Source organism: Varanus komodoensis, unplaced genomic scaffold (genome assembly GCF_004798865.1).
Source record: "Varanus komodoensis strain SLA01 unplaced genomic scaffold, ASM479886v1 scaffold22, whole genome shotgun sequence".
Taxonomy (NCBI): Eukaryota; Metazoa; Chordata; class Lepidosauria; order Squamata; family Varanidae; genus Varanus; species Varanus komodoensis.
Genome location: NW_025335606.1, coordinates 5,519,650 through 5,542,611, shown reverse-complemented (window position 1 = coordinate 5,542,611; position 22,962 = coordinate 5,519,650). Strand labels below are relative to the sequence as shown.

At 46.4% G+C, this 22,962-nt stretch overlaps 2 protein-coding genes across 12 annotated transcripts in view; one reads left to right on the top strand and one right to left on the bottom strand.

Annotated features, from left to right (window-relative positions):
• Positions 1 to 11,294, top strand: part of LOXHD1 (lipoxygenase homology PLAT domains 1) — a 191,111-nt gene extending 179,817 nt beyond the window's left edge. For 9 of the 10 annotated variants that reach the window (XM_044431523.1, XM_044431530.1, XM_044431525.1 and 6 more), the window contains one exon: positions 946 to 1,986. In XM_044431523.1, coding sequence (XP_044287458.1) covers positions 946 to 1,426 — 481 coding nt within the window. In that variant the 3' untranslated portion in view covers positions 1,427 to 1,986. Of the gene's footprint in view, positions 1 to 945; positions 1,987 to 9,722; positions 9,810 to 10,707 lie in introns of those variants that run through there. The other variant, XM_044431528.1, reaches the window with a different exon arrangement.
• Positions 11,295 to 18,365: 7,071 nt separating this feature from the next.
• RNF165 (ring finger protein 165) overlaps positions 18,366 to 22,962 on the bottom strand; it is an 86,293-nt gene continuing 81,696 nt past the window's right edge. Inside the window, exons 7-9 of one of the 2 annotated variants that reach the window (XM_044431606.1) lie at positions 21,462 to 21,568; positions 19,996 to 20,333; positions 18,366 to 18,694 (exon numbers count right to left, since the gene is read on the bottom strand). In XM_044431606.1, the coding sequence (XP_044287541.1) occupies positions 20,216 to 20,333; positions 21,462 to 21,568 (225 nt within the window). In that variant the 3' untranslated portion in view covers positions 18,366 to 18,694; positions 19,996 to 20,215. Of the gene's footprint in view, positions 18,695 to 19,995; positions 20,334 to 21,267; positions 21,569 to 22,962 lie in introns of those variants that run through there. The other variant, XM_044431605.1, reaches the window with a different exon arrangement.

Below are 22,962 nucleotides of genomic sequence, written 5' to 3'. Positions count from 1 at the left end.
TTTGGGTGGCTTTAGAAGGGGATTGGACACATTCTTGGAGGAGAAGCCTGGCCCGGTTCTGTGCTAACACAGAGGCAACGTGTCAGTGCACACCAGTTGCTGGGGAACATGGGCCAGAAGGAACTTGTGGGTTTCCGATGGCAGCTGGTTGGCCACCGAGTGCATGGAACATTGGACCAGATGGGCTGGTGACCTGATCCAGGATGGCTCTTTTCATGTTATGAAGATTTAGGACAAATTCCAAGGCAGCGTTCAATTAATATTTTTCCTTTTGGTTAAATGTGACGGCACACAAGAGAACGCCCATCCGTGCCGCAGGTTATTCCCTTGCCCTTCTCCCGCTGCAGCTGCCTGCACCCCCGAATCCTCCCAAGAAGATTTTGAGGGGCTGGGGGCTGCAACTTCCAATCAGCCACCTGTTTCCCTTCTGTGGGCAGATGGCCAACGTTAGAGCCAACCCATTAAATGTATTAGTGGATAATGACATTTTTAGGTAGACACTGCTCTTTTTCGTTAAATGAAAAAAACCCCAAAACGTTTCACAGCTGTGACTAGGAGGTTTCAAAGCATTCGTGTATAATGTGAAGAATCAAAAAATCCGCAGAACCACCATGAAGCCCATTTTCCGATGAGTGTCACGTAGCGGTCTGGGGTGCTTGGTGGGTGCAAAACTGTGACTATTCAGGACTAGGGCAGAGGGGCCGAGGCTACGCAACCAATTAAACTGCCTTCTGTGCTTAGCAGGGGCTGGAACTTTGCCAGTCAAAGGAATTTAAACAAAAGGGGAACAAAACATGCAAGAAGACAGGATTTCGCAAAGCCGACAAAACACTTGTTAGAGAAAAGTGTGCCTTTTCTTCGCTGAGAAAAAAAAGAGCTTTGGAAAGCACTATATTGGTTGGAAAGCTAAGCGCGGATCAAAGCTGCGTCCTCTTCCTTCGGCAGGTATTTCTTCAGATGCAATGCAAAACTCCCATTGTGTGGAAGGAGGGGTGACCACAAAGTCTTTGAGTGTGCCAAGGTGATCGAGAGCTTCGCCAGCAAGGCTCGGAGCCTGGTGCCAGTCAAATTCGAGGTGATTGTCGTGACAGGGTTTGAGAAGGGATCCGGCACAGACGCCAACGTGTTCATCACCATCTTCGGAGTGAACGGGGATTCGGGGAAGAGGGCTCTCAAGCAGAAGTTCCTCAACCTCTTTGAACGGGGTAAGACAAATCGGTTTTACCTGGAAATCCTTGAACTTGGGGAGCTGAAGAAAGTTCGGATTGAGCATGACGACACTGGATTATCTTCCGGATGGCTGGTCGAGCGAGTGGAGATCACCAATTCAGCCACAGGTGTCACCACTAACTTCCCCTGTGCGAAGTGGCTTGACAGCAATCGAGGCGATGGCTTAACGTGGCGAGAACTGTTTCCGAGGAATTGATGGCCCCTGACTTGCTCATGACTTCTTCTACCTGGGCCAGCAGTGGGATCTCCAGTCCGGACTTCTATTTGCTTCCTTCCCCAACCCAAATTAAAGTTCAAAACATACCAGTTTGGTATATTAATGTAAACCAACCCACTTTTTTCATTCAACGGTAGTTTGATACAGAATTTTGACATTGTAATATTTCACCCAACAAAGAAAACTCTTCATTCCATTCAAAACTTTTTCTCATCTTCCACTTTTCCTGTAAAATTTCCCCAGGCAACCCACAAAAAACTTTACATTCACTTCACTTGTTTTACAGAAGGTTAAATGAGAGAGGCTCAATATTTCAACACAAGTGCTGAGAATATTTGGTAGATTTCAATGTTTTAAACAATAAATATAATTTAATTTACCATTTTATAAAAATATATGTATGCTTTAAAAAAAACTGATGTGAAAAATAAGTGCTTTTTCTTGATTAAATATATTTCCAATGAGTTCTATGGGGCCATTTTAACTTTGCCAGAAATGTGTGCTAGGACTTAAACACTATTAAAGTTGTCTTTCCAAAAGCTGTTGCATTTTATTGTTGGTTGTATCAATGAATTTCAACTGGTGGGCATTCTGCCCTAGGTTCTGAATGCGTTGATCTAGGACTGGCCACCTCCAGTTACATTCATAAAGAAGTCACTAGAAGTGGAGCACAGCTGTGGAGCACAGCTGTGTTTCCCCAGCCTGCTGCCCTCCAGATGTTTTAGATGGCAATGCCCATCAGCCATGGCCAGTGCGGCCAATGCTCAGGAATGCCAGGAGGTGTAATCCACACCATCTGGAGGCTACCAAGCGGGGTAAGGCTGATGTAACCCATTGATGCTCCAAGGAGACAGGTACAGATGTTGTTAAATCCCTTGCATCTGTGTTTAGTAGATTGTCAGGTGTCTTTTGTTCCCTTTTCTGCTCATTGATGGAACTGGATTTTTAAAAAAACAGAACTGGATTTTTAAAAAAACAGAACTGGATTTTTGAAAAATAGAATTTCATTCTGCTAATGCTTATGTGTTCATGTGCATAAAATAACGTGCATTTTATTGAGTGCAAACTGTTCAGAGAGTCAGCCTGGCTGAGTGAATGGAATACAAAAATGTATAAATAAAATAAATAAATTAGATTTTTTAATTTTTTATTATCCCACTTTTTTCCTTTCAAGGAACTCAAGCCGCTGACATAATTCTCCTCCTCTTCTCAATCTCGTCCTCACCACACCAACCCTGCGAAGTAGGCTGGGCTGAGACTCTGTGACTGGCCTGGAGTCACCCAGTGGGCTTCACAGCTGAGCAGAGACTGGAACCCAGATCTCCTGAGTCCCAGTCCTGTGCTCTTCACCATACCGGCTCTCTAAGGATTCGTACAGTCAAAGCCAGCCCACTACAGAATCTGCAGGTCAAATTCATAGACGTGCAAACTCATTTGAATCCAGTGCCGATTCTCCAATATTCCTAACCCCAAGCACATCTTTGCCATGGCTTGACAACAGAAAACATGCTCTGGATGCAAACGATCCCAGAGTCAATATCACCCCCCCACACACACCCCTGTCTGCTTAAATTGAGGTTTGCAAATTATCTTCATCTTCATCATTCTTCTTTTGGTCACACGCATGCCATTAATTGCCTCCTTCCTTTTGAAACCTGGGTGCTGTTAAACCTTGTTGGTTGTTAAATGTCAGTGAAGCACCTTCCATCAGTACATTTTTAGAATATTCTCACTGCCGGGGTGGGAAAGACCTGTCTCTACCTGAGTCCTTGAATGCTGTTGCTAAGCAGCAAACATGGGAACCTTCCCCTGTCTGGTGCGCTTCAGATGCAGTGAACTACAATTCCCATAATTCCAGGAGGGAAAGCTGCATGTGTGGCCAACCAGCACATGCAGAGAACACCAGCAGGGGGAAGCCCTTGTGGAGAACCCACAACCCAGCAGGGGGACCCCCACTGTGTTTCTTAAGGTTGCCCCTCCAAATGGCTCATTTACCAGATCTGCTCTCCGAAAGTTGGGATACGATGCCCTTCAATCTTGACCAGCATGGCCAGCAGCACTCTGGGGACTGACTGCTTAAAATTTCCCACAATACGATGGAGTAATTCTCGACTACAGTCAATGTGTGCCATTTCAGAGGCAGTATCCAGACAGGAGAGCTGGGAAAAAGTAGTTTCAAGGGAAATTGGACCCACGGGAGCTGCCAAGGATGCGTGGCTAGTGTTGCAAGGATTTCCTCCAGGATTCTGTCGGACTTGGGGTTCTTCATTGCATTGACTGTGGAAAACATTCCTGGAAAAGCTTCTTGACCAAGTCCATATAAAGTCCATTCCGAGCAAGGGTCAGGGTCCTTGTGGAGCTCAACAGGAGGCAAGTCAAACAAAATGGTCTGCTTCCCCTTCCTCTTTCTGCTGCATTAAATGTTTGACTCTTCCCCTCCGGAGAACCATTCCTGTTGCTAAAACACTCACTGCAACCAGCATAATACGGTTCCCATGGAACTTTTCCAGTGGAGGGATTTACATATATTTCTTCAGAATGAACACATGCTTGGCAGAGGAAGATGGGGAGCTGCGGAGCTGTCAGCCGGCCGGGCGTGGAGACCTCATTTGCTGCAGTGGCTTCGCCATGTGTGAACGCCATGCGCTCTTGAGTGAATGGCAGAATGTGGAAAGCCGGATTAGATGGATGCGAGTGGAGGAGCTGAAGGCTGCAGGCGTGGTTCTGCCAACAGTGATGATGTACGCCAAAATTAAATGCTCTCCTCAGTGCCACTAATTGGTTTCTTACATCTGCTTCCCACCTTCAGTTTGATTCATTCTGCACAAGGAGGGGCTGTAGCTGAGCGAAAGAGCACATGCTGTTCATGCGGAAGGTCCCGGCTTGAATCCAGGAAAGCGGTGAAGGAGCCCTGCTGGGAACCATGGAGATGCTGCCTGTCAGTGTCAAGAACACTGGGCTGAGTGGACCTCAATTTCTGGGCTGCATAGCCCTCAGGTTGGAGTCTACTGACTTCCTTGTGCTTGTAGGAGAGAATCTTCACAGCCTAATCCAGTCTAAATTCATTTTCACAGCCTAATTAAATCTAAACCGGCTGGAGAAGCCCTGAGTGGTGCTTGCAATCTACTCTGGGGAGGATGTGCCCCTTGAGGATGGCTTGTCCCACCTGGCATCCTCCAGAGGTTTTGAATTTTGACCCCAGCATTCCTGAGCATTGCGCATGCTGCTTAGAGCTGGTGGGAGTTGAAGTCCAAAGATCTTCCACGGGAGGTGGTTGGGGCCCCATCGGTGAGGGTGTTCAAGGACAGGCTGGACATGCACATGGTAGGCATGTCATGCGCAGAGTTGGCTGGAGCTGGTGGTCAGACTAGATGGCCCGGAAGACCCCTTCTGACTCACCCTGTTTCTTTCTTCTATCGGAGAGTAATTCCTGTATGACTCAGAAGTGCCTGCAGCTGGAGTACTTTGTTCAATTCTGGACCCCTCATTATAAGAGGGATATAGCAAGGTTGGAATCAGTGCAGCGAAGGGCCACAAGGATGGCGGCTGGTTTGCAGGGGAAGCCATATGAGGAAGGACTGAGGGAGCTGGGTCTTTTCAGCCTTGAGAGGAAGAGACTCAGAGGGGACCTGTTAGCGACATACAGGTGTATGAGGGGATGTCACACAGAGGTGGGTTGTCACCTTTTTTCCCCTGCGGTGGAGGGCAGGATGTGTTCCAGTGGAGCAAAGCTCAGGGAACCAAGATTCAAGCTGGATGCCAAGAAACACTTCCTGACGGTTAGGACCCCCAGAGTATGGAATGGGCTTCCACGGGAGGTGGTTGAGGCCCCATCAGTGAGGCTGTTCAAGGACAGGCTGGACATGTTCATGGTAGGCATGTCATGAGTGAAGATGGCTGGAGCTGGGGGTCAGACTAGATGGCCTGGGAGACCCCCCTTCTGACTTGCTCTGTTTCTCTGTTTCTATCTCTTGGGCTGGATGCTGTTTAACTCCATTGTTGTCATGTTTTAATGTCTTTCAGTGTCTTTGTCTAAGAATCAAGTTTCATTTCTGCTCTTAAGCTGCCCTGAGTGACATTTTTTTGTTTGAAAGGTGGAAGTACAAATCATTTAAATAAGGAAACACCTAGAAGGAACAGATTGAGGGTTGTATATCTTCTTCCCAAGGAACCCTGGGAACCGTAACTTTGGAGATGGTTCTAGGGATATCTAACAGGATGTGAGTGTCACACCAAACTACACTCCCCCAGATACTTTGCAAGTAAAGGAGCCAGGATACCTACCAGTTCCATGCGATAAATCTGAGGTCTGGTGATGCAGGAGCACAGCAGAGTATGAGCTGGATTTTACTGGTTTTCAGACAGCTGTGCTAGTCATGTGGACGCCACTGTTCTGAGGGGTAAAATACTCCTGTAGGTTTGCAATGAATGACTTTGGGTTTGCACGGAATCATTAGGACTGTTTGAAGGCCATCCTGGTGAAGCCCACCCACCAGAACTGACACACCTTCATTTTCTTGGGAAGACGACTCACTAAATGGCCCAGAAAAGCTGGGAATGGGAGAACCGGAGATTCTTGAGCTTGTTCTGATTCTCTAAGCAGCACTTTGAAGCTCAGCTCATTTCCCCCTTTTTTCATCTTTGAAATGTGCAGATTTGGTGTGCATTTTTAAGAAATGCTTGCTGTCCCCCCTTGATTAAAGGGAGGAAATACATGTCTCTTGAAAAATTCATATTTTAAAGTGTATTTAACACCCCCCCACACACACACACACACATTTTTTAATATGATTACCAACTTGGAAATATGCGGACTTTTCCCCAGAAATGCACTTCTGTTCACATTGATGTTTGGGGTTCCAAGCACTGGAAGTTCTGATGGCTTGTAAACTGATTTGCAAAGGCTTGTCCAGCCCTAGGGCTATCTGGAACGAGTGGATGCAATAAAACATCACAGCCTCATGTGTGCCTGGCCACCCAGCCATGCTCTCTGCCGCAATATTCCATTCCGATCTCCTACCCAGCTGGTTTCCAGTCTTTTTGCTCCATACCGCACTAGCTATTGATTATAGTCAGTTTGGATGGTTCAGGTCCCCTCTCACCCTTTGGGGGGCATGGGATCCCAAGCATTCTAATTTTTAAATACTCTATTTTTTATACTGCTACAAGTCTTTGGCTCGCCCTCCAGTCCCTTTGCATGCTACAGAGAGGCATACCTGGATAATTACACTTTTCCCCTGCTCCGTACTCTGACATACATTCCCATACAGCCACCAGCATCTCCAGCCAGCAAGGCAGAGGAGGATGGGGCTGATGGGAGTTAAAGTTCAACACACTGCGAGGGCCCCACACTGCGGGCAGCTGGACGTGCAGCCTTAGCCTTTAAGACGCAGGTGGGCAACGCAGGGGCCACGTACGGCCCTCCAAAATCTCTAGGTGTCCCACTCATTTTTCCTTGTAGCTCAGCTGATTATCCACCTGTTGATCAGCAAGAGACGTGACCCATCCTCCAGAGTTGTGGTTAGCAGCACTGGGACACCAACCTTAACTGGGATCTCTGGGTGAGAGGGGAGGAGCGGTTTTTCCTTCCTCTCAGCAATCTCGATGGAGAAGACATGTCAGTTTCCCTGCCATTGAACCATGACCTCAGTGGTGATTGCCGAGCTGGGGGTACAGCCTCTAACCACCCCCATCTCTCCTGATTCCCTCCCCCTGATCTCAGCAGATAAGAAGGGGAGGTTTGTGTACATTTGTGCGTGTCCTCATGCAGGATCCTCGGGTACAGAATGATGGTCCACACCTGCTTTGATAGGAGGAGACACCAATGTCCATATCTGAACAAATTCAGGAACTGCTGTCCCTCGAGCGTTGCCTTCGAGCCCTCTCACACATCATCTGGTACTCCAGGGAAGTAGTTAGCAATGCAATTCATTTTATTAGTTATAAATAAAGTACAAAAAAATCCACCAAAAGTGAATCTAAGCATTTACACAATTTCTAATGTCTCTTCGGTTCCCCTGCCCCAATGCACTATTGCTTTAATATTAATAATAAATATTTTTCTAGCTTTATCCTATAAAATAGTCTATGTAGCAAAATGTTGCACAGCACAAGAGAACAGCAGTAGGAGTACCAAAAAAAATTAAAAAGTGGATGATCCATTCACTTTCCTTTGGCATTAAGGGAAAACTGAGTGTTTAGACCATGCTGGATTTTATAAAAACGAGGGCGTCCCCATGGCAGTGCAAGTGGTGCATGTAAGAAACATTCAGGAGTCAAATATGAGCCAACAAAAATTGCATTCGAACACATTACGGTTACATTGCATCTCTATCCCACCTTTTCCCCTGCTGGGTTCTTGCAAGGAACCCAAGTTAGCTTGCATAGCTCTGCTCCACTCCATATTTATCCTTCCAACAACAATCATGTGAGGTAGGCTAGGCTAGAGAGTCCCATGACTGGTCCAAAGAGGCATCATGGCTGAGTGGGGACTAGAGCTTGGATCACTAAGGTCCCAGGTCCAAGTCCCAGGACCACCTCACCCACTGGCTCTTGAGAACCCTTCTCTCCCCCACATGCAACTTATTGTCCTTCTCCCATTTGGCTTCTCGACTGTTCCATATAGGTTAGAGGCTCTGTAACCGTTTCTGCTGGAGCAAAGAGCTTCAGTGAGATACGAGACATATCACCAACGCTTTGGCACTGACAACCCATCCCATCTACCATTGAAAATCCATGTCGATGTGCACTTCAGGTCAACATGGGGACACCTTCCCTATGCAGAAACTCTGCCATAAGGCACCACCTGGGGAACTCGTTAGCTGACACATCACAAGACTGTCGCTACCTCCATGGCTCCTTCGTTAAGAGGGAAACATGCACCACCCACCTGCTTGCGTCTTAAATGCTTAGGGATTCTATTCTGGGCTGCTTCACAGCAGATCCAGTGGTCTGCTTACCTGGCCGGTAACCTGTAAAGGTGTCGGGATGCATAGGATTTGCACACACTCCATCACTGCATGTTGTGCCTTCAACGGGGAACCATGCATGTGATGGCCACGTTTACACGTGTGCGCCTCAGCCTCTTCTATGTGACTGACACGACGTGTGAACATGACCTAGCTTTTTTGCTGACAATATGCATGAGCTCCAGTTCCCATTGAACTGGGGGTACTGAACCTCTTCCAGTCTGAAGACCGAATTCCACTTTGGAATTGCTCTGGGGACCACATCCGCATGGTGAGCATGTTCCAAGGCCAATGGGATGGGGCAAAAATATCAGCATTTTGTCACTGATCTCTTTTAGTTCAACCTTTTAGGATCAGAAAAAAGCCAGGAAACTGAAACGATCCCTAGCTGGCGTAAAAGGGAAGCGGGGCTGAGGAAGGTAACATGGCCTTCTGGGGAACCTCAGGAGAACAATTTGGGACTGAAGCTTTGCTAGATTTGGCCCACGGGCCAAGGTCCTGCACACCAGTATTAAAAGCTCTCTGTGTGCTGAGGGAAGGGGCATAAGACCAAGACTTACTGTTGGCCAACCTCTCACCAAGACCATCACAGGCATGCTTGGAAGTTATCCTACCTTTAGGCCTTGTTTCTGCAGCTCTCTTCCAGGGCATTGCAGAAAGAGACTCATTCCTTCTGTTGGGGCTGAGGATTGCAACTTTTCCCTCAATGCAAAAAAGGCAAGCGCGAGTGGATCGTCACCATTGGATCATGAGTGCAAACAATATTTATAGCTATCTCTATATATGTTTTTCATGTGTGTATGAGTGTTTGTGTGTGCTAAAACACAGTCACGATATTGCAGATTTTCCACTATGTCACAGCATACAGAATCAAAGGTTTGCATTTATTTATTTTTTTCGTATGGAATGTCTCCAAGGTAACAGCACCACGAGTAATACAGTTTGTTATCACACACCCTGAATATATATTTTTTAGTTTTGTTTTTGAAACAGTAAATGTGCCCCGCCCATTTTATCATTTTCATTCTTTGAAAGTACCGATGCATGCAAAGCATTCCATTCCCAGAAATTATGCCAAAAAATATTATGAGGTAATAGAGGAGCAATTAAAAAAATTAGTATTTGCGTCTAAATAAATAAATTATAATTCCAAATGCAAAAACCAAAACAACAACAACCCAACTATAAAAATAATTAAATAAGAACCCACGCTATCTACAAGTTAGTCATAAATTATGATTGTTAAATATAAGGCATTTAAACTCACAAAACCCTGTAAACTATCAATGTTTTTGTTTTGTTTCTAGAGATTTTTTAAAGACCATTCAGTGTTCTCATTCATGCAAGACGTTTAACTGCGAAGCAACCCGATGTCGTCTCCCGCAGCTCTCAAGGTCTCCGTCCATGTGCTTGCGCAAGTTGCCGTCCCTCATTCATTCTCTCAAAGAAATCAGTGAGAATTTGGTGCTTTGCTTCACCATTTTTTAAAAAACTGTGCTTATTATTCATTAGGCAAATATATCTATATCTATACCTATACCTATATAGATATACCTATTATTAATACTTTTGTGAAAGCTTTTAAGCACTTGGCTTGGAAGCTCTGGCTCCCTCACCAAAGAATGGTTTCATTCAAGATAAGGCTTCAACGAGCCCCTTTCTTCCTCCTTTCAGCATCCCCCACACCCACGGGAAGAGTCTGGGCACGTCGTTTTAAGCACTTTCTAATAGACTCAGCCGGTGCTGGCGAATAATCTTTGTGTGTGTGCAGGTGTTTCAAAAAGCAAATTGCACAGGGTGAGGGTGACTATTACAGGATTGCAGCAAGTGCGGGGGAAATTTAACCCTTTTCTTCCTTGCTGCAGTTTTCAGAGAATCTTCTTTTGCAGCTGGCATTTGCAGGGCGTGTGTGGGGGTGGGGTGTTGACCATCGGTATTTCTGCCCAATGCAAATAGCAGCTTCAGATGAAGGAAGCTTCTGAGAATAGCAGCACTGAAGGAAAGGATCACATTCCCCTTCCATGCCTGCTGTCATCCTAATATTTATCAGTCCTCTCCATCTAATGCATTTTTTTAAACCTACACTTCAGATGCAAAGACTCATTTAACACCATCCTATCTAATCGGACCCCAAATTCACAATGAATCAAGTTTGCTTCTTGTGATCGGCATTTCTTCGTAGGGCTAAGAGGAGAATTTGAGACGGCACCCAAGAGCTGTGCATTAGATCGCTTGCATTGCTGCTTTTTAAAATCCCCCTTTTCTTTGTTCTATATGTATTGTGTAAAACAGAGCATGTCATTGGATGAAAATCTTGCCACCTTCCCTGGCTGCTTCCTTCATGGTTCAAAACAAACAGCTACCTAATCCCAGAGATGTCAAACTGCTTTCAGCCCAGCAGCCAAAATCAAGACTGAAGAAGCTTTTGGGGAACCACATTCCAAAGGTGGGTGGAGTCAAAGGCCAAAGGGGGCAGGGCTAAAATGCCCCATACTGTTGTCTCAAGCGCTCTTCCAAATTGAACCCCTGGTCAGTTTCAGCCTCAGAGCAACCAGGTGACCACAATGCAAGCTCACGGCTTTGACATCACCACCTCAACCTCACCATCACAATCTCAATCGCTCCATCCTCAGTTAAGATGAATTCAGAGCTGAGGTTATTCAGGCCTGTGCACACACAGAAGGGGACTGCGGGTGGCGCAGTGGTTTAAACTGCTGAGCTGCTGGGCTGGATGATTGAAAGATTGAATCTGCACAAGGGTGTGAGCTCCCGTGCTCCGTCCCAGCTCCTGCCAACCTTGCAGTTCGAAAGCATGCAAATGCAAGTCGATAAAAAGGTACCACTTGGGTGGGAAGGTAACAGCGTTCTGTGCACCTCGGTGTTTAGTCATGCTGGCCACATGACCATGAAAATTGTCTGCAGACAAACACTGGCTCCCTCGGCTAGGAAACAGAAATGAGCACCACCCCCTAGAGTCAGACATGACTGGACTTTAATGTCATGGGGAAACCTTTACACACAAAAGGGAAATGAGTGGATAGAATGGTTTCTTGGGCTGTACCACTGCAAGCAGCATGGCTTTCTAGCTGGAATACTCCCTTTAAAAATCTTAAAGATCCACAGGCTTCCCGGTCTTAGAAAACTAGATGTCAGTGAGAAGAATCCTGCCTAGTTGCTAGGTATCTACAGACAGGGTGAAATGTTAGATTTCTACAGACAGGGTGAACTGCAGTGTGAAATGGCACAGACCAGGCCATGCTCTGGCTTGGACCACAGAATGGAAAAAAAGCAGAGATTTTGCAAAAGGAGATTCTGGGGCTTCATTCTTGGCATTTCTAGGTAGGACCAGGAACGACTTCAGGTTCGAGTTTCTGGAGGCCTGCTGCCAGGCCCAGAGAGAATATCTGGCTAAATGATCAAATAATTTGACCTATCTAACTCAGCTTCCCATGCTCCAAGGACAGCTGTGTTGTCTCATCGGCTCCTTGTGTGAACTCGCTTTTGTGAAATCCTGAGCCCCTTAGCCAAACAAACTGTAATATTGCTCCTGGGAGATGCAGAAATGCTGAAAAACTCCAGTAGGGCTCAGGGACTGAGAAGCTGAGGACTGGTCAGAATCTGCACTTGCCACCTTTAAACTCATTGAGTCCACAAAAACACCGAGAGAGGCTCTCATTCTCGAGACTTCTCTTCATGGATCTTAGTTTTTTAATCATCTTCTCTGTTAAGCACAGAACATGTTGGCCACATTCCAGAAACAGCATAATTGGCACCTCTCAATTATGGCAACCCTCTGAATAAGTGGTGAAGTTGTAAATTTGACCATCGTGGAAAAGCAGGTAGTCAGTCATATAACAAGTTGCCCCTCTGTAAAGGGGCTATACCTCGTCTCTCTAGATATGCTTAGTACTTGACAGACCCAATCCCCTATTACATTACTCCTACTCATGGGATATAATGTACCACTTCTTGCTTGACTCATGATTATTAATGGTGATGATTATTAATACTAATGGAATAATCTGCAACTGCAGCAAATAGGCCCAAGCTATGTTGTTAGGAGGGGTTTCTTCAGTTCCCTTTGATTCTAGTCCAAAAGCACTCGGCTCCTCTCAGCTTTGGTCTTTGATCCTAAAGGTCAACAAAGCAACCCAAGGATGTTTGAAGATTTCAGCATCACCTTCAAGCAGAAGTGATTCATGCCTGAGTCTTCTTCCTAGCAAAGACAAGTGCTTTTGTCTGTTTTAAAGAAATTTAACATTAGGCCTATTCTTCTCAGAAATTATCTCAGAAGACAAGTTTAAAATAATACTTTTAAAGCTTTGTCTTCTCTAGTTCTCACTGTGCATCTCTTTCTCCTTCCTCTGTTCACAGAAAAACAAGACAGATCTCCCAGTGATAAGACAACAGCAGATGTCTTTTTATTTATTTTTGGTATTGGGCAGGGGGGTGGGGAGCATTTCTGGTTAGGAAGCCGTGCATCCACCGCTTTCCAAAATGGACTGCTGTGTTTTCCCGCCATCGTTGGTTGGAATGCTCTGACCTCACCAAGAGACAGCAGGTCATCATCCTTGTAGATCGGAGTTGTTGAACCCAAAGTGGGTTCAAGTGACTGAGCTCTCAGGAAAGAGGTCCAAGTCTGCATTGCCCTAGTATGTCCATCGATGCCTCAAGGCCATCCTCTCCGAGATTGGTCCAAGGAGCAAGGGGATACTTCCAACCGTGGCTAAGCAGCATTAATGGGATAAAGCCCTTTCCAGTCGACTGGCAAAGCATCTGGCCAGCCAGAAGAGGTAAAGTGGCTGGGATGCAGCAGAGGACCACAGTGGACTTGGGTATGCTGGTCAGCTGAGCGCTTTCACCGACCTTCACTCCTTAAACCAGTGTCAGGGCCTTCTCTCCACAGCACCATCCCACCCTGACCTTCCAGTTGGAACGGCTGGTGGAGTTAAGACCCTCTTCCAGGGCCGTCTGAACGCAGGGGCCTGATGGGCACGTGCCCCTGGGCCCCAAACTAATCTGTGCATGTTAACCCTTGGAAAATTGGAAAACTTCCAAAATTAACAGTAGTTGTAGTTGTCGTAGGGGCCCCAGTGCACTGCTTTGCCCGGGGCCAGTAATGCTGTTAAGACGGCCCTGCCCTCTTCCCCTCTTTCTGCCCAGGGAAAGATGGGGGAAGGCAAGGCAGAGAGAGGGATGCGTAACAATGGCGTCCCACTGCTCTTCCCTTCCAAGAAGACTCCTCATGGAGGAAGGGGGGGGCCTCCCATACCTGTTTCTGCCCACTTCCACGCCACCCATTCATCATTTCTCACTACTTGCCTTCTCCCTGTGCCCAGATTAGGGATCTCAGTCGTAATACAATTTGAGGGCCACAAGCGCTGTTCCAAGAACTTGAGTAAGATGTTAAATTCGGGCAATACACATAAGCACTTACTAGAAAACAGGAGTTACACAAGTCTGTCCAGAAGTGACAGGAACAACCACCAAAACCCAGGGAATGAAACCCAAGGGACCTAAAGCAACCTGACTGTTGGTTGGCTCTCTGCAAGCCCCCTCCCCTGGCCATTGGTGGGGCTGCTGGGAAGTCACAGTACCGTGGCAGATGGAATTGAAAGGGCTCTGCTTTCAGCTTGTTTATGTAAGTTGCCACTAGCCAGTCGCTGAGCCGCGGTGAGATTGCAGAACATGTATCAGCACGTTGACGGCTCCAATAGCCCTTCCCCTCAAAGGACCTATGAAGAGGTGAAGTGCAGTGCTTGGAAAGGGGTGCAGAAAGGCAAGGAGGGCTGCATTTAGGATAAACCCACCCAAAAAGACCAAGAGAGCAGTGTGGCAAGTGGCCAGAGTGTGGGACCAGGCCCTGGAGTTGTGGGTTCCAGTCCCCACTCAGCCATGGAGCTCCCTGGGAGACTGCGCCAGCCACAGACTCTCAGCCCAACCTACCTCACAGGGCTGTTGTTGTTATGAGGGTAAAACCAAAGGGAAACCTTTCAAGCTGCCTTGGGCTCCTTTCAGGAGGTAGAAAAGTGGGGCCTAAAGGACATGTAATATTAATAACAAAAATAAGAAATATTTCCATTACTGGTTCTGGCTTGTATTTGTAAACATGCCTTTTTTGCAGTGGTTGGGGGTGGGGGTCCTTTTCCTTTGTTATCTTGGAGCATTAACAATGTATGAAAGTCAGTATATTTCAGCTTATTTATTTTGCTTCTCCAGAGGGCTTCAGACAAAAACGACTGGAAAATGCACAATCACTTACAGGACTGCCCCTTCTGGCACATGAGATTGAAATACTTATTATTTCAAGAGGACAAAAGTCTCTTTGTCCTACAACCATATCCCAAGAGCTCTGTTGCTTTGGTATCCTTGGGGCCTAAGTCCTATCCATAACTCCTAGCCATGTTGGTTGGGGAAAGCTGGATGCTGAAGGACGTTTTTCTTTTGAGGAGGAAAATACTCCTAGGGCACAATTCCATGATCCCCCATATTGTCTGGGAGACTACAGAATATTTCAGAGTCTGAACACCGCGGACGCTTTGATCTTGGTGCCCGTGTTCCCAAGACTGAATCCACATCCTCTCCCCTTGCTGCTGTTGTGGAGAGAAATGCCTCCATTGGGATGCGACTGGGCCTGGAGCAGGGGAAGAGCACATGCCAGGTAAGGGAGGAAGCCATGGGCAGACTCCAAGCAGCACCCCAGCCTCGTCCCCTCCCCGCCCCTGGCACTAAACTGGATGGCCGTTGTCAGCTGCCTAGAGCGAAGGCAAGTGCCAGCAACAGCAGAGACGGCTGCCTTTTTCGCCAATCCCAAGGACGTGGCTCTAGTTTCTACACTGATCTATGCATTTTGGGTCGTACTGCAGTTCCCTTACATGCCCTGCCTTGAATGTCAGATTTTCAGATGACCGGTAGGTTCTTCATTGAAATTTGCATCATCCATGTATGAATGAAATAATTAGAATGCTTTCCAAACCTCACACTTGGCAGTAGATGCTGCCTTAGAAGAAGGGGCACTCCTACCTCTGATACACACTGAGAAAAAGATGGACCCTTAGGCTGCCTGTACTTTTTAGTTTTTTGTTCTGCAATGACTACCTGGTTGTAGCACCTGCTCCCTCATTAACGAGGAGCAGCTTTTTCTCCAGTTAAATATGTGATTGGCTTCTCTAATAATTAAGCCATTCAACAGTGAAGTCTTACCAGCTTTTTCAGATCCAGGGGTTGTCAGTTGCCAAGCTGTACCTGAAATGCAAGGAACATGGGGGGCTTCTAGGTCTGCGAGGCTCTTGCTCCATCGCAGCTTTGTCAGAGCTCGCCATGGTGCTCCTGGATGGCCTCCATACTGCGGCTGGAGATCAGCACCTGGACAGCTCCTAAATGCCAGGTGCTGATCTCCTAAAATTCGAGAGAAAAGCTGCAATGGAAAAGGAGCCGCGCTGACATAGGAGTGGCCCGCCTAGCGCCCTGAACCTTAGGCCACAGGTGAGCATAGCTGATTGCTTTTTGTGGGGGGGGGGCTGTCCATACAACCCCCACTCTAAAAAGGTGGGGGGAATAAACGAGAACCTAGCATGCTGGGGAAGGCTCACTTAGAACGTTTCTGATGTCCAGAGTTCTCTGTGCAGGGAGTTTTGTTTATACACCCATGGCATACACACAACCTTGTGTTGCCATGTGAGTGCAGTTTTTCAAGACTCGAAGCACTGCAGTCAGTCCCCTGCTGCATTTTCCATTTCCCCCACAACTGCAAGAGGCTGCATCCTGTCACCTCTGAGCATGCCCAGACCTCAGTGGACTCTTCCTTCCTTTGGGTTCTCCTTACAAAAAAAAAAAAAACTCTTACAAACCTTGTCTGCCAGCCTCCCTTTTAAATTTTTTATTCTATTATTTTTTGCTTGGGCAATGTTATTCTGGCTAAATAAAGAATGGCACTTGTAGCTGAAATAGAAACATACACACACACCCTTCCCTCTGTTTTCTTCCTGCAGTCCCTCCCCTGGTATCTGCAGTGGTACAGTCCAGGAACTGTTCTACCCTTAATGAACTATGTGTCTAGTGATCCCTTCAGAGCACGGATGTGCTCAGAGCAAGCAGAAAGAGATTGCTCTTTGACCAGGTTTACATATAAATGGCAACAGATGAGCAAATGCATCCCTCATTCTAAATCCCCGCAGTGAATTCAGCCCATTAAAATGATCGCACAAACTGGTCCTCGCCCCCTCTTCTTGCTGGACCCTCAGAAAGATTCGCCTGATGATAGCGGACCATGTTTAACGTGGATTTTCCCCACCTGATGCCCCCCAGACCTGTGGCACCATGAGCCCTGATGTTCCTAGCAGCACGGCCAGAAGAATGGAGCCCAACACAACTGCACAGTACCAGGACAGGGAAGCGTAGTTTAAAGACTAAATGCATGTTCAGGCAGCAGATGCTTGCCAGTTCCTAGCCCAGTTCCATGATCCACACTCCCAATTAATGTGTCCACAGTTTCCACTCGGTGGAAATCAGCAGGGCAATCTCTTTCCAAGAATTCTTGACACACACGCAAAGCAACTTCATCTGGGGAGAAACAGCAGCTGTTAAACTGGTTTCAGACCTCTTTAAATGAAGATGCACAATTCAACAGAGCTTGTGCAGCAGTTGGGCTACCTGGATGGCAAAAAGGCAAGCTAAACTTCTGCTGGTCAGCCGTCTGGCAAGGAGTGGGAAGGATGGAATTGCACCTACTTCCTCTCCCAAAGAGACAACTGGCTGGATTTCAGCTCTGTTCACCTGGCTATGCTCTCTGCTCATTAGGTAGCATCCAACAGCATCCCACTGTGAGCACTAATGAGGTTGCACTCGCATTGGCTAGCACAAGGTCATTAGCGCTAGTGCGAGGACGCCACTGGAAACTCCCCACGACTCCCCATCTAATCTAGGAAGGGGGCTGAGCTGAGGGTTGCCTGTGGCTCCGTGGCAGAGCCCTACATTGCATGTGGAAGGTCCCTGGTTGAATCCCTGGAATCTCCAGGGGGAGCCGGAAAAGCTCCTACATGAGACCCTGGAGAACAGCAGCCAGCAGTGTTGCTCTTCTTGAGATGGAGCTCCATGGAATCGGTTCCTTGTCCGTGAGTGGACTTCCTCCAGTGCTGACCCACCTCAGAAAGTGAGCCGAGTGAGGAGGAAGTCCAGAAATGCAGCACAACAAATACCAAATGCACACCAAATACCAATGCACAACCTTCTGCATCATGTGCAGCACAGAGGTCGCAAATCACATGCACAGAAAAGGGGCGGTGCTTGTGCAGTGGTGTGCAGGACTTGACTCCTAAAGTCCAGGGAGCTGAGGCCAGGAAATCCAACAGATCCCCACCCTCAAAACAGATTCACCCCACATCCCTAGCATCAACAGTATTGGGCAAGATGGCCCCATATTATCTAGCTAGTGGGCAGACTTCCATGCCACGGCAAGCAAGCCACCGTAGTTTCTCGTAGAATGGCCTGTCGGGCTGTCCAAACCCTGTCATGGTATTTTACCATGGCACGCTTGCTTTTTTACAAGCCACTATAAGAAACCATTGTCTGTTTTATGGTTTCCATGCTTCACCATGGTTTCTCTGGTCATCTGAACCTGGCATCATGGTTTCCATGGTGCTACCACTGAGTCTCCTGGAAAGAGCAGCTGCTGCTGTCCGAGCTGCTTTGGCCATTGAATTTGAATTTCAGGTGCAGTGACTGATGGGATACATACCAAGCGCAGGGGGACTGAATGAGGAGAGCAGAAAGCACACTAGAGCAGAAATCACTTGATCGTCTTTCAGGGACATCCAAGCAAAAAAATCACGTGACATGGAAACCACTCAGGGTTGTTGTCATGATGTGTGAACCCAGCCAATGTGTGCAGATGATGGCTTAAGCCAGTTTCAGAACATCATGTTTGTGTGTGAGATCACTTTCACATTGTTAAGCTCAACCATGGCATATAGTTTGACTTTATGTTCATTTGCATTTTTCTTCCCAGATCAGTGCACCATTATATCATTTTTCAGACACCTAATAACCTCTCATTGCCAAAATATTCCGATTGTCAAAACATTTTGCGGTGTACACTGGACTCAACTATCGTTTGCTTTCGATTGCATCACTACTTGCAGCTATGGGGTTCTATCAGAAGAACAGCCAAAACAAAGCAGCTTAAAATAAGCATTGTTGAATTCCTCTTCAGCTCTAATCCTTTCTGTCTTGCAAGCATGTTTAAAATTCTCCTAAAATGCAAGATTTACATTGCAATGATCTAGAAGAAAGGAAAGAGGATGCTTCACTTAGTCAGTCCTTCCCTCTCTGGGATACTGCAACAGTAAGATGGAGAAACAGCTCTGGAAGAGTTTATGGGTTTTGGTGGATAATTTCCCAGTTTGCTTTTCTACAACATTAGGAATTTAAGGTAGAAAGAACAGGCAAGATATGGCCTTTTGGTCCCATTCATGATGCTTTGGAGAATGAGACTTGTGCTTATTCGTTGTCAAGAGAAGGCAGAATCCATTTCTCAAGGCCTGTTCAGACTCATCTCCCAGCTGGTGGCCGTAACATAACTGGCAGCTTAAATACCCATCCAACACATGCACAGGTTAAAACTGCTTCCTTCTCCCAGTCACATGATGTACTGGCAAAATTGCCCTCCAAGACTAAAAATCACCCACTGAAGAAGAGAAGGAAAACCCAGGGCCTACTGGCTAGCACTTCCCCAACTGAGTGGCCACCATTTTCTTTGTAAGCAGTGGTTCCATTGCTGGAAACTGAAAGCATCCGACTCATCCTATTCCATCAGTCTTTTCTGTCGGTGGACTTATGGTCAGATCTGTGGAACAGGCCAAAAGTCTAGCCCTTCCTTGGAAGATCCATCATTCAGATCCAAGAGATGGAAGTCAGCGTCAACCAAACAAGGTGTCCCACACTACGTATTCAGCACTAGCAGATCAGCAGGAAGGAGAATTCTGCTCTTCTTCCTCACCCCACCCCAAATTCCCTTCCAATTCACTCCTTTCCCCATTTTCTTTAACTTTCCATCTCACTGCAAACTTGTCTCCAAGTCAAAAAATGCTGCTAAAGGAAAAGGGGGAAGCAATATTCTTGTTTTCCCAATGTAAACAAGATTTTTCTCTTTCCATCAGAGCAAGGAAAGAATTGACCCACTTCTGTGTTTTTATATATATTCTTCTTCTAAAGTTTTAGCCAGGCACCAAAGTAAGGAACCTGATGGGAAAACGAAAATAATACTAATAAAAAACCCAATGCAATGTTTGGTGCAGATTAGGAAACAGCAACATATTCACCACAAGGTGACGGGGTATCAAAAGACGACATCTCTTAAGCGAACATGCTCAGCAGCCATCCAAAGAAATAGCTAAAGAACCCCTAATGCGTTTCTACTTATTCAAGAGGTATATATATATACAATCCTTTCGAGAAGCAGGATTGAGAGGCCATAACTAGAACACTTTGCACCTTCATTCGCACAACTAACACTTTCCACTGGGCGTTCTAGCCGCGTTCCCATGCATTCCAGCCAAGGTGGCCGCCTGGAACTCCTCCTACCTCTGGGCATTATAGCCACCAACTCATCATCGTCTCACATTTCTTCTCCTTCTCCTTCTTCCTCCTCTTCTTCTATTTTTATTTTTTTAAATAATCTGTGAATGTGCTTGCAGGCTTTCTTCAAAAAATCAAATGGCTCAGAAGGCAAACATTTTGCTGCAAGGGCCACGTGCCCCGATAAGGACCCGAAAGAGAGGATGCATCCCCCAGTTGGCTTATTTCAGCTGTCGGATCCCAGTTGTGTTTCAATGTCCACTCGGCAAATGGGGCATTTCTTGCTGGTCGCTAACCACTGATCCACACACACTTGGTGAAAGAGATGCATACAAGGTAGGCGCCTGGAAGACAGAACGGCAAGCTCTTTGTAAACGGCGCTGGGACCGGCGCCGGCACCTGGAACTTTGGGCAATGGCTAGTGCCCAAGAATCTATGCAACACACCCTGCCAGTGCCTCCTGGGCTCCCCTTTAAAAGGGTTGCTCCATCTGAGGACTGGCATTTAAATTTCCCACAATGCCTCGCAGCAACGCCACCTCAAGAGCATTGTGAGAAATTAGGGTGTTGTGTGCTTTCTTACTCTTGCTACCCTTTCTCTCTTCCTGCCTTGCTGTTCTCTAGGCCCAGCAGGAATGGAGCTGGGCTCACCTGCCAGCAGAAGTGGGCAGGCGGAACAAGGATGATGCCAAAGTGTACAAACAGCCTCCAAAATGCTTCCCTATATGGAGGAGAAACAAGAAGGGAAAATACCTTGACTTAGCCACACATGCTTTATGAATGGCTGCTATTTTAGGGGTGTGTAATCTGATATACTATTACATGAGCAAGTCAAGCGTGTATAAATAGAATGCCAGTTTTTCTACTTTTAAAACACATGTTACTAGTCCTCATGGAGCAAAAATTAATAATGATTGATAAACAAAACAGGAGGCTGAGCTGGCAGGCCTTGCATTCCTCTCATTATGCTTGGGAGTGATTGGTGGGCTTCTTGCTGAGAAAAGAGGGAACATGGGGAGGTAGACTTTATACTCGCTGCAAAGCCACACCTGCTTTGTCAGCTGCACGAGTGAGAAAACGGCCTGACAGATCCAGATTCATCTGCGTAGGGAAGCAATTGGATGCCCGTTCGGGAAGGGGTAAGGCTGTGGCATTTTACTGAAAACCGTGTGTGTCGTTTTACATTGTTTTACATTTTTGATCCATTTTATTAAAACTTACATTTTAATACTGTTGTAAGTTGTTTTGCACTTTTTTTTTTGCCTTGCTTTTCAGAAAAGCATCTCAAGGGCATCATCTTATACATGTTTGCACAGGAAAAAGCCCGAAGAATCTCAAAGAGTTCCAGGGCGTTTTTCTGCCCGAATATCATAGGATTGCACTCCCAAGAGATGCGGATGTTGGCATAGCGGTTGTGGGGTGCGGGGGAGAAGAAATACAAGAGAGACAATGCCCCCTTGGGAATAATTATACCTCACATCCTCGCCGTCTTCGAGCATTGAGAGGCAGATTGTGCATTTCTCATCTGTGTCCGACTCCTCCCCTGTTTCCTTCTCTGTTTTGCTTTCTTGCGGTCTCCTCTGTCAAAGAGATCGCTGCGTTAACAAAAGGGCCCACTCAGCAGCAGAGAAGGGTGTGTGAATTTGGAGGAAGAACAGCTCTCGGACCACCTGATCGGACACATTCATGTGAGGGACACCTGCCCATTAGAAAAGGCCACATAGGAACATGTTTTTGTTGTGAGCCGCCCCGAGGTTTTGTTGCGATGGGGGCGGCATAAAAATGTTTTAAATAAATAAATAAATAAATAAATAAATAAATAAATAAAAAAACAGCTGCCAAGATGAATTAGCACTCAGCTTGGCTCTGCGGAAAGGAGAGGTTGTAGGTACAGATCACCCTCTCATCCGGAGCAAAGCAGTTTAAGGTGACCCGGGCTCCGTGTCGAAGCCGTTGCCGATTCTTTTGAAAGCCGCAGCATTAACAGACGTTGCTCTTAACAAGATGACATCTGTTAGTCCGGGAGGCTCTGCAAATAATCAAAGCAAACCTTCCAAGCCGTGCTCCCCACTTTCCATTTAGCCCACGTTTCTACATTTAAACAGAAAGCAAAGCCAGATAGTGCAGAAAAGTAGAGAGAGAGACCTCCTCCCTTCTTATTCTCTCTGAAAATTAGAATTCAGGGTCATCCAGTGGGAAAGTTATTTTAACAGATTCAGGACAGGCAGAGAGGTGTGGGAGAGACAAAACAGAACGACCTTTTCCCACAACGTATCATTAATACATGGAATAAGCATCCACAAGAAGTGGTAATAGCCACCTGCTCAAACGGTATTAAAATATTAGACAAAATATTTTTATTTAACCGTTATTTTAAAAATTAGTATTTTAATGCAACAGTCGCATTTTATTGGTTATACGTTATTTATTGTTTAGATTGTTTTAATGTATTTGATTTTATTCATTGTGAGCCGTCCTAAGATACTATGCATAAGGGATGGCATATAAAAGTTTTAAATAAATAAATAAAATCACAGAAGAGGAAGAGGAGAGCCTATCAGGTTTTCTCCATGATCGCTAAATGAATTTACATAAATTCAAAGCTGTGGATGAAGAACAGGCCTGTTTCTCCAAAGTCTCTGGTCACCTGTTAATAGCCACGGAATGCCAGAACAGATGAATCCAGAAGGGCTCTTCCTGCTTACGAAACTCACAGGAAAAACAGGAGTACACCTGTTTATATTCCGTGTCGGTCCTACTGCGACCTTAGAATAGAGAGTTGGAAGGGGCCAAAAAGGCCATAGTGTCCAGCCTCCTGCTGTTGCAGGTCACCCATTTACAAATGCATGGGACGTAACTTGGATTAGCACTGGGTACAAAATGTGGTAGGCCAACCCAAGGGAAGGCTCAGTGGCTTGAACTGGGCAGTTTGGTTTGGAGCAAAGGCAGTGCAGCGGATTCCAAAAAGGAACTC